The sequence below is a fragment of the Arachis ipaensis genome, chromosome B5 (genome assembly GCF_059453495.1).
Source record: "Arachis ipaensis isolate K30076 ecotype BB chromosome B5, ASM5945349v1, whole genome shotgun sequence".
In the NCBI taxonomy this organism is placed as follows: Eukaryota; Viridiplantae; Streptophyta; class Magnoliopsida; order Fabales; family Fabaceae; genus Arachis; species Arachis ipaensis.
In genome coordinates, this window is record NC_142440.1 from 7,022,293 (window position 1) to 7,038,968 (window position 16,676).

Sequence of the window (16,676 nt, forward strand, 5' to 3'; positions counted from 1 at the left end):
CAGTGAATTTCCGTTTTTATCCTTTTAATTCATTTAATTAATTACTGTTAACGTTACGTTAATATATATGTAGGTGATGTCATGTCCAACAGTAGTAGAAAAACGTTTGAAAGCGCAACGCAAATGACCTTCTATATATCAACCATTCAATGCAGACTGTTTGTTTATAATGAGATTGGTTTCCAACTGTTATTTTTGACAGTAGTAAACTCATTTCTTTCAAAATAATCATTAGTTCAGATGAATATGCAAAGCTTAGCAACGAAAGTAACTGACCAAAAGTGGATACAACGGAAATTTCCTTAAAAAAACTGGAGAATGTAACGATCAAGTCACAAAAATTGTACATATATGTCCTGCAAAAGCTAGACAAGAGAAGGGAAAAGGAAAAGATCCGCAATTATGCTTGATTAGCCTCCTACCATGTATTTTGATAAAGATTGGTTACTAAGAACGACCCTTAATAAGTAGTTTAGTTAAAATTTCATTAATTTATTTGTATAGGTAAGTGTACTAGTACTAGTGTATTACGATAACGTAACGCTTTGAGAGGACCCAATTGATGAGAAAGTGTTGTTATTCATCTGTACAAGATCAAATAAAGTGGAATGGAGAATATTTGATTTGGAATACATCCAATTGAGTTTTTTAACTCATGGCGTTGGTTGGGTTGCCACATCAACGCTAGCTAGCGGTGGATCATCCCTACAAGGATCTTGTATTACGGTGCAATGCAACGCCAAAGTCCCAACAGAAAGGGTGACCAGCTGTTGCATTATAATTTCAAAAAAATTTGGGTGAATAAATGTTTATTTTAATTATTAAGTTTTTAAAGAGTTATTAATTTTTTTTAAAGAGAAATGTTAGGAACCATCATAATTTATTATTCTTTTGAGGTCAGCGGCAAGGGAGTGTCGCGCTCTCCGTTGGAAGGGGATGGGGCTAGCTTGGGAGATGAGTTGGCAGAGGGCAGGGACAGTGGCTGTCAGGGAGAGTTAGATACTGGTGTTCAGGGGAGAATTTCAGCGGGTATGCAAGGGGCCCCTTCTGATGCAGTGAGCGAAGCTGAGACGGAAACATCAGAGAACAAATGGACAGCTGATATGCAAGAAAACCAAGAAGCCTGGAAGCTTGCAGTAGAATCTGGAGCGGTGCAGTATGATGAGGAAGATGACATCATGGCCATTCTACAGGCACAGAATGAGTTAATTGCGCAGAAGAAAAAACAGGCTAAGCGAAAGGAGAAAGCACGGAGGAGTCGACCGAAGAATCGGAAAAAGGTGTGTATAAGTGCTATACGATGATTTTTAGTTCTTGGAATATTAGGGGGTTGAAGGGGGTTGGTAAACTAAGTATGATTAAGAACTTTCGGAGAAAGTTTAATGTGCATATGCTAGGCTTGATAGAGACTAAGACAGAGATGGTGACAAATTTTGATATAGCGCAACTGTGGGGAAATGGCGCAGTTAAATGGGAGTTAGTTGGTTCGGTTGGTGCTGCGGGGGGACTGGTATTAATGTGGGACGACATGGTGTTTCGGATGAACAACTGTTATAAAGGGGCTCGCTGGATATGCTTGGAAGGTGTGCTGCTAAAAACTAACTTTCCCTGTGCTTTTTGTCTAGTTTATGGGCCACATGAAAGGGCGGAAAAACTCATTATGTGAGAAGAGTTGAGCTTCCTATCTGGGTTATGCCAAGTACCGTTCTGTTATATGGGGATTTTAACGAGGTAACTCATGTAGAAGAGAGAAAGGGTGCTACCTCTTTAACAGTGTCCGCAGAAGAGTTTAAATCGTGGATACAGGATATGGAGTTAGTGGACTTGGCAATAACTGATCACTTATTCACCTGGTTCAGAGGGCAATCATGTAGCCGCATTGATAGGGGACTGGTTAGTTTAGAGTGGCTAGAAGAGTTTCCTGATACAAGACTGAGAGGGGAACCTAGAGGGTTATCAGACCATTGCCCAATGATCTTGGAGGTTACCCGAATTAGCGGGGGACCAAGACCGTTTTGGAGCTTGGATTCGTGGTTTACCCATGATGAGTTCTTGAGAATGGTGAAGGAGGAGTGGAGGAACTTGGGGGAGGGACAGTTCATTGATAAACTAAAGGCTCTGACGACTCCGCTGAGCAGATGGCATAGAGCCAATTTTGGGAATATGGACCAAAGGATTACACAGCTGGAAGATGAAATTAAGAAAGTAGATGACATGGTAAGTACTGGCACGGCTGATGGGACTATTGAAGCAAGAAGGAGAGCGTTGGTAAACTTCTGTAGAAAATGGTATATCAGGAAGGAGCTTCATTGGAAGCAAATGTCCAGATCGCGGCACGTGAAGGAAATGGATAAAAATACCCGCTACTTCCACAATCTAGCCTCAGCACGAAGAAGGTCGAATATGATTGATTCCTTAATGGTTAATGGGAGGTTGATAAGGAACTAGGCGAGGATCAAGACGGCTATTCGAGACTTCTATAAGGGGTTGTACCACCAGGAGACATCGCCAGTGATTGGGTTCAGGGACGGGCTTGTAAAGCAGATCAACGAGGAAGAGGCACTGGAGCTAGAGATGCTGCCAACTGTTGAAGAAATAAAGGAGACAGTGTGGGATTGTGAGTCAACAAAGGCACCAGGTAGTGATGGGTACAACATGAACTTCATAAAAAAATGCTGGGATGACTTAGGAAGGGAGTTCACTGATGCGGTGCTAGGCTTCTTCCTTTCGGCTACACTTCCTAGAGACTCGAATGTTACGTGGGTTACGCTGGTGCCAAAGTTTACTGGAGCCAGAGAAATAAAGGACCTCAGGCCGATTAGTATGGTGGGGTGTGTCTATAAGGTCATATCCAAGGTGTTGGTTAGGAGGATGTGAAAGGTAATGCCGGGGTTGGTAGGAGAGACTCAGAGCGCCTTCGTTAAGGGCAGGAAAATCCATGATGGGGCCCTGATCGCCTGTGAAACAGTGCACTGGCTAAAAACACGAAAAAAGAGCGCCGCAATAATAAAGCTGGACTTCCAAAAGGCTTATGATAGAGTCAAGTGGGGCTTTGTGGATATTGTCTTGCAGAAGATGGGGTTTGGCCAGAGGTGGAGAGGTTGGATAAAGGAGTGTGTCACCACTGCATCTATGTCATTGCTTGTCAATGGATCACCTTCAAAGCCTTTCAAAATGGAACGGGGTCTACGGCAAGGTGACCCGTTGTCCCCATTTCTGTTTGTGTTAGTTGTGGATGTTTTGCATCGAATGATTGGAGAGGCGGTGAGGAATGGCCGTATAACTCCGTTACTGCTTGGTAGAGATAATATTGAGTTGTCTCACTTGCAGTTTGCAGATGATATTATTCTTTTCTGTCCGCCTGATGAGGGGACCATCAGGAATTATCATCGGCTACTCAGATGCTTCGAGCTCATGTCGGGATTGGCCATTAATTTTGAAAAGTCCAGCCTTATACCGATCAGCTGTGAGAGGATGTGGGTCCGGAGGATGTGTCGGTTACTGGGTTGTAAAGAGGCTTCATTACCAGTCAGATATCTGGGCATTCCCCTGGGAGCAAATCCGAGACTGGTTAAGACATGGAAACCGGTGATTGATAAGGTGGAAGACAAACTGAGTTTGTGGAAAGCAAAAACTCTTAACAAAGCAGGTAAGCTGGTCCTAATTAAGGCGGTTCTTAGTAGCTTGCCGATTTACTACCTCAGTTTATATAAGATGCCAAAGACAGTGGCAGAGAAGCTGATTTCCCTGCAACGACGGTTCCTGTGGAGTACTGAGGATGGGAGATACGGGGTACCGCTCGTGAAGTGGGAAGTGGTTATGGCTCCAAAGAAGGCAGGTGGGTTGGGAGTTGGGGATGCGGTGATTCGAAATACTGCATTGCTGTTTAAGTGGTGGTGGAGGTTCTCGAAAGAAGACTGTCCCTTATGGAAGAAAGTGGTGTGCTCTTGTAATAATATGCATCCTGCAAGAATGGTGGGAGGACAGCCTACTCCCACGCGAGGGGGTCCTTGGAAGGATATATGCCAGCTACAAGTTAGTAAGTCGGGGCTGAGAGATCAGATGATCAGTGGGTTGTCGATGGAGTTAGGGAATGGCAGAACAATCCGATTCTGGGAGGATAGATGGCTACCGGCTGGAGTATTGAAAGATATGTTTCCTAGGCTTTTCTCGGTCTCAACTCTTCATGAATCTGTGATAGCAGACTGTGGCTTTTGGGATGGGCTAGTGTGGATTTTGAGTTTCCAGTGGAGGAGAGAGTTGTTCCAGTGGGAGTTGGACTTAGTACACCAGCTTCATGAGATCTTACAGTCATTCAAGCTTACAAATGGGAGGGAAGATAGTGTGGTATGGAAATTTGATAAAACAGGTGACTACTCAACAAAATCCTTTGTGCGAGTGATGCAGGAGGAAGTCCTACCGGAGGAGGTTACCAGCTATAGCTTCACTAGTGCTGTTTGGAAAGGATTTGTCCCCCCGAGGGTTGAACTCCTTTCTTGGTTTGCGTTAGTCGGAAGGGTCAACACAAAGGATCGACTGTGCAGATTACGGGTTATTGACCAGCAGGACAATAGGTGTCTTCTCTGTGGTAAGCCTGTAGAAACCGCGTATCATCTGTTTCTTAGTTGTGAGATTACATGGCAGGTGTGGTGTGCTTGGCTAATGGCCTTTCAACAAAGGTGGAGCTTTCCGGGTACTTTGAAGGAACATTTTGAGAGTTGGACGAGCTTTCTAGGAAGGAAGGTAGATAGGAAGAGATGGTTCACTTGATTCTTTGCTGTTATCTGGACAATTTGGTTAGAAAGGAATGACAGGCTCTTCCGAAATAAGAGTTCAAGAGTAGGGGACATTATCAACAGATCGTTTACGTTCTACGAAGAATAGAGTGGTGCTGAGCCCTTTGAGTGTTGATGGCCGGGTCACAGTGTCTAGGAGTTGTATGTTATCTTATTTTATTCTTACTATAGCTTTGCTATCTGCTCCACTCTGCTGTGTTGAGTTCCCTTTGATTCAAAAAAAAAAATTTATTATTTTTTATTATATTATGTTAAATTGTGTGAAATTTTGGATGGTGTTGTCTTATGTTAAACTTTATTAAATTTTTAAAGGATTTTGATTTGGATTTTATGTTAAATTTGTTCAAGATTTTTTTAAGGCAATACTATGGCAAACTAACATGAAGGCCTGGGCCTTAACTTTTTTGCTTTATTTTTAAATATTGGGCTTTAACTTTTGTTTTTAAAATATGTGGATCTAAATCAAACCAAATTCAATTACGAAAAAGAAAAACCTAAAACAAAGTTTTGAAATGGACAAAACAAAGATTGTTTGTCCCAAAAAAAATTGTTACTACTTATTATAAATAATTTATCAATTTTGTTAAGTAGACAATGATTTTTATAAACAATGTGAACAATAAATTTTAAAATTAGTTCAATAAGATAAAAATACACTATACCCATACTAAAAACATAAATAGAGAACAGAAGTTACTGTATGCATAACTGCATTGTGTACTAAACTCATTGTCTCCTTATACTTTTTCATAATTTATTGGTCAATAATACACATTTAAATAAAAATAAAAATGACAGACTAGTTTTTTTTTTTTATGAGACTAAGAGATACCATAAGACAAAAAAATATTATTCCAAATTCAAAACTACAAAAATATTGTTAAAAATATTTTATTCAAATACATTTCATTGAGATCAAAACTACATCATGTCTAAACTGAAAATTAATCTTTAACATACTAGACTCCTTTCAAACATTTATTTTTTCTTGTTATTGTTAGTTGAGATTTTTAGAGAGGAAACGTTTACAAGGATCAAATAAGATTATTAAAACAAGAAATACAAGTACCGGAAAAGTTTTTGAATGTCTTGTGTGTTTGGATTGTGGTTTGTAATAAAAGTAATTTTATAGAATTGATTTTGGATAGAAGTAAGTTTGTATCAATATGATTTATGTTTGGTAATTCTATACTAAAACTGATTTTGATAAAATCAATATTGTTTAGATAATATTAGTTAAAATCACTTTTATATAGATAATTACTAAAAAAGACATGACATTAATTTATAATGTTATTTTTTTGTACATGTTTAATTTTTTTATATTTTTTTATATGTTTTTATATAGTATATTTTTAATACTATTAATACTCTTTTTTAGTATGTTATAATTTTTTATTATTATTATTATTTATGGTTAATTTTTTTGTTTAATTTATTTTATCTAATGAGATCAATAAATTATATTATAAAAAATATATAATGTCAAATAAAAAATTAATAAAAAATATAAATAATAAATAATAAAAAAACAGAACTCATATAAAAAAATAATAAGAATTTTATCAATAATACAATAATATGTATAAAGGATAAAGTTGGTAAAAAAAAATAAATATTAAATATTAATGATTAAAAGTCAGTTAGTGCAATGCAGAAGTTAGAAATTGTTATTTATTATAAATGTGGTTTTATGACCAAAATCACTTCTATCTTTATAGAAAGAAAAATTAGCCAAACCAAAAATTAAAACTTTCAAAAAACAGCTGTAACGTGTTTTTCTCTTTCTAACGTGTTTGACAAAAACACACCCCTAGTCTACTTGACCTATATAGGGTAGAAGACAGGCATATAGCAACCTAACAGTTGTATATTGATCAGGGAAGAAGTGAACAACACATTACAAGAATTTGAATTTTCTGCCAGTTATCAATCACGAGACGACCTCCAATAGAAAAAGCAATGATGTCGTTTAGATTGATTGGTGACAATTTAGTCATCAAAACTTAGTAGCAGTACGGTGCGGTAAAGAAAAAAAAAATTCTAATATGATTATCTCGCGATAATTATATAAATATTGTTAAATTAAAATTATATTTTTTTTTATTTTAATAATATTTTTTTATAAAAATATTGTTTAACAATAAAAAATAATATTTTAATTTTAATAATATTTTTTAAAATATCATAATTATCATAATATAGTCATATTAGAATAATTTAAAAAAAAAACCTGAATTTATTTTACAATGATTGTTCACATAAAAATATTGAAAATAATTTAATATATTTTATTAAACTTTTTAATATGATAGATATTAATATCTAAATTATCATTTTTGAATGAAGAAATTTTGGGAACAATGGCCTTATGATAGATATTTTATTGTTGTCGTGAGTGTAGAATCATCACTAGCAAACACAATACAACGCCGGTACTTGGGCCATTGGCACTGTGTTTTGTGGGCCTTTTGTAACGTCTTGATTCGTTTGTTGTCCGGTGGAGCCCAGACTGGGGCCTTCTATCGATTATCGAGTCAAACGTCTCAGTCTCGTGTTTCTGTTTTCTGCAACGTGTCACAAAGCAAAAGCTTCCCAAATCCAAACTACCCTTAAATTAATAGTGAGTTTTACAGTGTCTTTATTACGCATGTCTAAATTGTCTAACTTTTTTTTAAAATAAAAAATAAATTATGTAAAATTTATTAAATATTATTTATTTATTTCTTTAATAACTTAGATATAAAATAATAGACATTATATCATTCACCTAAATTAATATAATTTTTGAAAAATTTTAAATATATCGAAAATATTGATATTCTAGTTATTTTAAGGTTGATTTTAATTAATATATATTATATATTTTTTTTATAATTCAAATCAACGGTTAAAATAACTGGAATAGTATTTTAGGTATACTTGAAACTCTTCCTATAATCTTAGCTTGTAATGTGTTACAAGTTTAAACCCAAAAAGGTCATTTATAAGGAAGATTAGAGAGGAGAAGGAGGGTGCTGGTTTGAATGGTGTTGGTTGTACTTGTAACATCATGCACAATGCACAGAAGTAAGAGAAAGCTACAAGCTTGAAGCTTTAGAATTTAGAGGCAGATGTAAGCACCGTAGCCAAAATCATGAACCGCACAAGCATATAGCAACACGTTTCTCGGGTGACTTCCCCTGCAATATTATTCAACAAGCTTTATTTATTTACAATAATAATATAAGAGGAATATCAATTAGCAAGCAAGAGAAGAGAAAATGTTGAAGATGGCGGCAAGGCTTATTCCTCTTTTCATTCTTTGTTCCTTGGGTCTTACTGGTAAGAAAAACAAGCATAACACTCTCTAGTAAAGTTGTCAACTTTTTTTGTTTTACAATGGTGGTTGTGGTGCAGGTGCTGGTCAAGAATCTGTTGAGTTCATAACCCTGTGTCAGACAACTGAAGACATTCTAGAAGCATCTTCATCAACCAATGCTGGTGGTTCTCCTCCCTTGGCTGTTCATGTGAGCCATGGAGACCTCAACGGAGTCTCTAGCAGCATTCTATTGGCTGAAACTTGGCTCAGGTCCAACGTTCTTGCCTATTACCCTGCTTCAAACATCACCACCATTCTTGTCACCAACCATGAACACCAACACAACCAGAACCTGGGTTTGGTTCTTCATTCTCTCAAGAATCTCCATCATTCTCTAAAGAGGTGGGGTTTGGAAAAACACATCAAAGTTTCCTTTGCTTTATTCCCTTTGAACTCTTTCTATAATAACGATGACTTCAAAATGGTGAAACTCAAACCCATTGTAGAGTTCCTCCAAAGTGTGAACTCCACATACTCTCTCATCCATTCACATTACAAAGACTTAACCTTGGTGTCTTCCCACTTGGACTCCATTAAAAAGCTTCGGTTTTTATCATTCAACACCATCAACTTTGTAACCACCACAATTCCAAATGGGAGAAGAAGGCTTTCTGCCACCAAAATAGGATCAATTCCTCCATTACCGGAAATAGCTGAGCCACCATTGGATTTCCCTGTTCCTTACTCTGCTCCTCCAAAGAATGTAGAACATGGAAAGCCTCTGCCTCCATTGGCTCAAATAGTTTCTTCACCACCTCCATTGCAACAACCACCAGCACCATTCCTTGTTCCAGCACCGGCTAGCCCACCGGAAGGTTTCGATTTGCCACCTTGTAACCCCATTGACAACAATGGCTCCCCTAGCCCCATGATTATACCGGTTCAGAAGCTGTGGTGTGTGGCTAAGCCTCATGTTCCGGAAGATACATTGCAACAGGGTTTGGACTATGCTTGTGGAGAAGGTGGTGCTGATTGCACTGATATCTTGCCTCAGGGGAATTGTTACAGCCCTGACACTCTGGTTGCTCACGCTTCTTTTGCCTTCAATAGTTACTGGCAGAAGCATAAGAGACATGGTGGAACTTGCAGCTTCGGAGGAACTGCTATGTTGATCAATTCTGATCCAAGTAAGCACCCATTCATTTTCCATTCATCAAAGTTTGAACTTTGTATCATTCATATTAACAAAGAATGATGCTTTCTTGCAGGTTATCTTCAGTGTCGGTTTATTCTGAGCTAGGTGAATGAAGTACTGCATGTGAAGAGAACAAGAGTGATGACTTTCTTTAGCTGCAGTTATGCTTAGAATTTTATGTTGATGGTTAAATTTGGTTTGGCTTTTGATTAACTCTGCCACTGCTTAATGGTTTTATATAATTATTTATATTGTATGAAATTGGTATTTAGAGGATTTAATTTATGTCACTGGAACTACTACTAATTTAGTAAGGAGAGAAGATGAGTTGTAGTTATTGCTTGTGATTGATGCATATCTTGGATGGAATGATAATGATTTCATTTACCCCTAAACATTAAGATATATGCGTGTATAACGAAGTAACGAACAAAATAATGGTAACTCCTTAAAAAGAAAAGTTGTTACTCTAGTAAGAGGAGAAAGAAAACACTATAGTAGTGAGATATCAGATATATAAACTGACTTAAACATTGGAATTGGAGTGTTCTTCTAGATAACTTTTATGGGGTGACATTGTAGATAAACAAGTTGTCAAAATCCCATTTATCATCAAGGTCGAAAAAATAAAACTACTCCGACCTTATGAAATAACATGCTTTTAGATCTATAATGAGGTTGCTCGCTGTGATTGTCAACCAAATAAGATACTGCACTAATGTAGTAAAAATCATGAAGATCATAGAGTATTTCTTTCCACAAAAATATTTAATAACAAAAAAATTAGTCAAAAACAATTAGACCTTGTCTTATTTAAATTTGGAAAAAACTCGGGACATTTTAGACTCTTTCTTTCCTTTTTTTTTTTTATTCATTGATCTATTATCGTCTCTAATACTCCTTCTCTTTTATTCTTAGATGTCTTCCATCGTCATAAAAAAAATAAAGATATATTCCTTCCTTTTCTAATCTAAGATGGTGGGTACTCAATTTTTTTTAAGGGTAAGATTGAGAGAAATGTTAATATCATGACACATAATTTTACGGCTCAAGAATTTGAATATGGTTTGCAAGGTGGTGTTTTGGCTGTTTATGGAGGAAAAATGTGTTTTACGTCTAGGTGAATGTCTGTGGTCCAAGGCCAACACGCAGGGGGCGTGGTGCCTGCTACACGTGGAGGGCATGAAGATGATGTGGCAGCATGTGGTTGGACGAAGAGAGAATCACGTAGGGGGCGTGATGACGTCAGCACGCTGGGGGCGTGATGACGTGGCTGAAGATGGTTGGCTGGCTGAGCAGCAAGTGGGGGCGTGTTGACTCAGTAAGTGGGGGGCGTGATGACGTGGCTGACGTGGCTGAAGATGGTTGGTTGGCTGAGCAGCAAGTGGGGGGCGTGCTGACGTGTACGTATCATGTGGGGGCGTGATGAGTCAGCACGCGGGGGCGTTTTGACACGTGGCAAGCTGTGATTGGCGGAGACAATCAGCACGTGGGGGCGTGGTGAAAGCTTTCCTCTATATAAGGCAGTGCTCGGGTTCATTTTCATTATGAGTAAGAGTGTATGAGTGTTCTTTGGGTGTGTTTGAAGCGTAATGGAGGGTACCGCAAACTTAATGGTGTATCGCGACGGTGAGATAATACGTAATACTCATGAGGGAGTGAGGTTTGTGTGCCAGAATCCGTTTTCGTTTGTGGTTCCATGCACCATGACGTTAATGGAGCTTCAGAATGGTCTCTGTCAAAGCATGGAGAACAGTACGTTAATGAGAACAGTACGTTAATACAGTTTGATACCATGCCAATCACAGACGAAGTGAGTATGCAGAATATGTTTCAAATTCACCGGCAGACTCAGATGCGACAGCCACAGATTGATCTGTATGTTGAGTTTGAAACCGTAGAGGTAGAAGGGACTCAAAATGATTTAGAGGTGGGGGATGATAGAGCTGCAGTGTACGAGGGAATGAATAGTGACAGTGAAGAGGACTTCAAAGCCACTTATGAAGCCGACGATGAAGATGAGGATGGTGATGTGGGAGTTGAGATAGCAGCGGAGAATGTAGTGGTTCATCCTTCGATCAGTCAACCGATGAACGTGCCACCTTTTATGCGTGAGGTGGATCTCGACGCCATGCATGCACCGGAGTTTCCGGAATATTCAAAATAGGTACGTGATGACTAAATAATGCGTTGTTGTTAATTTATGCATTGGATTGATTAGTAAACGATGATTTCTACTTTCTGTAGGCGTTGCTAATCCTGAGGACGGAGAGTTCCGGATTGAAATGGAATATAGTTCTAGAAAGACGGTCGTGGCAGCAATTAGAAGTTACACTATCGCTAGAGGAGTTGACTACGACGTGTATGAGTCTGAGCCACAGACGTTCTATGCAAAATGCAAAATGTATGGGTGTGGGTGCGACTGGCTTATCCGAGCCAGCTTGATAAGGAAAAAAGGTTGTTGGGAGATACGCAGATACAACGGTAGGCACACGTGCTCAATGGGAGTGATTTCACAGGATCATTCGAAGTTGGACTCGAATACAGTTGCTGAGGCTATAAGGCCGTTGGTCGAGACTGACCCGTCCATCAAGGTGAAATCTATAATAGCCGAAATTCAGTCAAGGTTCAACTATACCATCAGTTACCGAAAGGCTTGGTTGGCAAAACAGAAGTCCATAGCGAAGGTTTTCGGTGATTGGGAGGAGAGTTACCAAGCCTTGCCATGGTGGCTCTTGGTTATGGTTCAGAAGATGCCTGGGTCAGTTGTCCAAATAGAAACACGGCCACTGTACAACGGGAATGAGGAGGCGCAAGGGGTAAAAATACTTCATCGCGTATTCTGGAGTTTCAATCCATGCATTCGGGCATTTAGGCATTGTAAGCCCCTAGTTCAAGTTGATGGCACACACCTATATGGCAAGTACAAAGGTACACTTCTGATCGCTGTTGCACAAGACGGGAACCAGAATATTGTGCCTATCGCTTTTGCCTTGGTGGAAGGGGAGACAGCCGACGCGTGGCACTTCTTTCTCAGGAATCTGCGAATGCATATTGTCAGAAAAGACGGTGTGGGAATGATCTCAGACCGGCATGAGTCAATTCGGGCAGCAGTAAATCGTTCCGGAGGTGACTGGCAACCTCCAAGAGCATGGTGGATGTTTTGTATAAGGCACATCGGCAGCAACTTCCTACGAGCATTCAAAGTCCCTCACTTGCAAAAGCTTGTGGTCAACATCGGGTATTCAAGAACGGTGGAGGAGTATAACATCAACTATAAGAGGCTGGAAGAGTGAGGCGAGGCATATGCCAGGTGGTGCGACGACATCGGACTTAGACATTGGGTATTGGCGTTCGACGAGGGACATCGATGGGGCCATATGACGACGAACCTTGTCAAGTGCATTAACTCAGTGTTGAAGGGTGCCCGTAATCTACCTGTGTTGGCACTAGTCCGAGCAACATATTATCGGTTAAATGAACTTTTTACGCGAAAGAGTGCCGAGAGTCACGAACGCAAGCGTGCTGGATTTACCTATTCCGTATTCGCACAACAGCGGATTGAGGCAAATATGCATCAGGCTGGGAATATAGTTGTGCACTGTTTTGACAGACGGAATGAGGTATTTGAGGTGCGCAAAAGGACTAGCGAAAAGGTGTTAGTCGTTGATCTTGTGCGACGAAGATGTGACTGTGGGCACTTTCAGGTGGAAAGAATACCATGTTACCATGTTATTGCTTGCTGTGCTAACCAGCGTCTCGATTGGCAGCTGTATGTGCATGATGTGTACAAGATGACAGAGGTTCGTAAGGTATATAGATTCGAGTTCACACCGTTAGGTGATGCCGAGACATGGCCTTCATATGAGGGACCCACATTGGTCGCTAATCCCGCCCTGAGGCAAACGTCGAAGGGTCGCCCGAAATTGACCAGATACTTGAATGAAATGGACTCACGCGACATGTGTGGTCCTCGGATATGTCATCTCTGTGGTGCTCAGGGTCATAGTCGGAGTCGATGTCCTCAGCGTGCTGGACCGAGTGGTGCGGGGGTTTAGGGTTTTATTTTCATCGTGTTTGTATCTCTAAATTTGCAATTCGTCAGTTGAGTTTTTTTTATCTTAGTCATGTTTGTATTTTCAAATATGAGATTATCCATTGATGTTTAACACCAAGTTAATATAAATATTTACTGCCTTCGTGAAGCAAATATACAAAAGATTAAGTACGAATTACATCGGTCAACATACAGAACATTAAATACGATATTACATTAAACCTTACATTAAACCTTAGGAACATTAAATCTAAAAAACCCAACACAATGCTCACTTCCTACGAGCCATCCAGTTCAGTGTCTTACCCATCATGCCTTGACCTGGCCGCGACGGAGTATACCTATCAGGCGGATTTCGCTCCGTCCGTAGGTCATATGGGTGCCCTGGATCCCGGTCATCTGCACCTGGAGCGACCGACCCACCTGCCTCTGCCGGAGGAGCCGACCCACCTATCCATGCTGGAGTGGATGCATCGGGGTTGTACTCGTCAATTACTGTGTATGTCCGCCGAAGGAATCTACTATCACAAGACGCACCCGCTGACGAGTGCTCGAAAGCATGACCCCGCAAACCATGCATCGTACCGACTGATGCCCCATGTGGATCAGCCGACCCTGATGGTGAATGCATAGCACTAAAATCTGACCAACCACCCAAACTAGCGTTGGCCCAATTCTGTTGTTGCTGATCTCCGTGACCGCCGGCGGAGAAGTCAAACCAATCATCACCGGCTGGAATCGTCAGTATGGGCTGACGTAACTGGCTGGACTGGCCCGGGTGGCTTCCCTGAGGGTGCTGAGAGTGCTGAGAGTGCTGAGAGTGGTGGTTGGACGCACTGTGGTGACTGTGATGGCTACCATGATTCTGGTCCGGTGGCTATGGTACATAATAAGGAAACGGCTCAAACACTGCATGCTGAGGTGCAGGTGGCTGAGGTGCAGGTGGCTGAGGTGCAGCTGGGCCCTGAGGAACATACTCCGACAATCTCAGCATATGTCCGAACGAGTGCACATACCAATCCCGATACTCCCTGGTCGGTATAAAGTCCCAGATCGGAAGGGGGTGCAGATCCCGCAGTCGAGTGTTTCGCCTGTTGCCCCACTCCACTATCCATGGCCCATGCAAAATTGTCCAGTCATGAAGCTGCACTCCGCGAAGAGCGAGGCAATGCTGGTCCAGTGGAATGTCCCTTGCTCCTCGCGGGGGAGGCTATGCGAACCCAAACTGACGCATCACTCAGTCCGCAAGGTGCCATTCGATACACTCGAACGACAACAACGGAGCAACGGTATCACACACATCAAGATGTCCATGTAACTCACCGGGTATGATCATTCCTTCGTACGGCCGCCACTCAAACCGTCACATATAATTCGTACGTCATAACCCTAACATTAATGTTTGGAAATAGGAATCACACGAACCATAAATATTTACCTCCTGCATGTAGTCTATATCATGCCTAAAATTCGCTACGGTCTTCGCTAACCACAATGTGGTCCGTTCCGAATGACTCCACCTGATACTGGCAACTGGTATCTCAGCAGGTGGAAGGGTATGTCTCGGTACCGGCGCAAGACAAAGCATTCGCTCCCATGCCCAAACAAACAACAGATTAAGAGGGCCATCCATCTCCTTCGTATCATATCGTGATGCACGACATAGTGCTCTGTAAAGATGTGCAAGACATGCTGACCCCCAACTATAAGTATGGATCCGCTCGAAATCGCGAAGCAACGGTAGATACTTCGCGTGGGCGTATGCGGTCGACTTATCTGTGAATAGGGTCGACCCTAACACACAGAAAATCTGACATCTGACGTATCTCCTTATGGACTCTTTAGTGTCCAACGGCTCCGCATCTCTGATACGTCGAACCCAACCAAGCTTTATATAGGATTTCGAATTACTACTGAGTACTGGTTCACGTCCGAATACTGCCATGCTCTGACTTTGAACGAAGTCACTACTACTGTCAATCCATCCACTCACAGGTTCTCCATCGATAGATAAGCCAAATATATGCGACATCTTCCAATGTCACTGTAACCTCACCCACCGGCAACACAAAAGTGTGAGTCTCCGGCCTCCACCTTTCAACCAGAGCAGCTAATAAGGGTGAAATCATCTTATCACCCTAATCTTCGATATGTGGTAGAATCTCGTGGCGCGTAAGTAGTTTTCCACCATCGGGTTCCACGTCTGTGGCGGATCCAGTTTACGCACCAACAAATTCCTGTTAGGCTACATTAACAAAAATATATTTGTTACATAAATTATAAATATAAATTTATTAATAAACAAATATTAATATATTTATTTATTTTAATATTTTATTTATTAAAATCATTAACGTGGTAATATTTACTATTTAAAAAATTTATGCATATATTTATTAGTATACAAACCGTTTAAATAGATATACGTATATATATTATTATTGTTATTATTATTATTATTATTAAACAAAAATAATTTCCGCGTAACCCAGGCGATATTTTTTTCTTCGTGCGTAAAAAATATATTTTTTTCTAATATTTAATAACAATGCATATCTAATATTTATTTATTTATTTATTATTCTAATATTTATTTATTAAAATTTTGAATATTATGCAACGTACTAATTTATTTACAGATTATATATTTATTTTAGTATATTATTTTTATATTTTATGGTAAAAAATGTATTTTATTATAGAATTTTTATTATATCATATAATATACATTTTATTATAGTATTTTTAAAACATAACATTAATCTAAAATTAACAGAAAAATAATTCTAATATGTTAAATAACAAAAAAAATAACAGAAATTTAACACACAATAAAAATATAAATTACCAACTTACATAAATTGAATGATCCAAATAATTTATAATATATTCTTCCAGAGCACAATAATTACGAACCATTTTTTAAAATAAATACAAACTATTTTTTTCTCCTATTTTCCAATCTTTCTCTTTTTTCTACGGCAACCTCCTTCCCCTCTTTGTTGATCCGGAAATCACCCTGGTAGTGAAACACACTTCTTTTTTTTACTCTCCCTAACACCTCTACTCTCCCTATCACAACACACTACTACTGCTTGTATAAATGACCAGGGGAAGGCTGTGAGGCTCTTTATAAAGAGCTTGCTTGCTGTTTACCGGGGAGGAAGACTGTTCCCTGCATGGCAGCAGTCAACGCGCCCCCTCGGTGGTGCAGAGCATTGGAACTCCGTGACGTCACGTCCTCCACCCCCTCCCCCCCGTTGGTGCTTGGCTTCCTGCATGCGTGCCACGTCCTCCACGCCCCCCCCCCCCGGTGGTGCTTGGCTC

The 16,676-nt window shown here is 39.9% G+C and overlaps 3 protein-coding genes across 3 annotated transcripts; all 3 read left to right on the forward strand.

Moving 5' to 3' along the window:
• The first annotated feature begins 7,745 nt into the window (after positions 1-7,745).
• LOC107642708 (glucan endo-1,3-beta-glucosidase 12) lies at positions 7,746-9,687 on the forward strand. Its single transcript, XM_016346152.3, has 3 exons — positions 7,746-8,120; positions 8,196-9,284; positions 9,366-9,687. The coding sequence occupies exons 1-3, from the start codon at positions 8,060-8,062 to the stop codon at positions 9,395-9,397; spliced, it is 1,182 nt and encodes a 393-aa protein (XP_016201638.1). The 5' UTR covers positions 7,746-8,059; the 3' UTR covers positions 9,398-9,687.
• Positions 9,688-11,577: 1,890 nt separating this feature from the next.
• On the forward strand, positions 11,578-12,588 carry LOC107640037 (uncharacterized). Its single transcript, XM_016343587.3, has one exon. It carries the CDS (start codon positions 11,578-11,580, stop codon positions 12,586-12,588), a length of 1,011 nt encoding a protein of 336 aa, XP_016199073.3.
• Positions 12,589-12,672: 84 nt separating this feature from the next.
• LOC148563287 (uncharacterized) lies at positions 12,673-13,350 on the forward strand. Its single transcript, XM_088486717.1, has one exon. It carries the CDS (start codon positions 12,673-12,675, stop codon positions 13,348-13,350), a length of 678 nt encoding a protein of 225 aa, XP_088342843.1.
• The last annotated feature ends 3,326 nt before the right edge of the window (positions 13,351-16,676 follow it).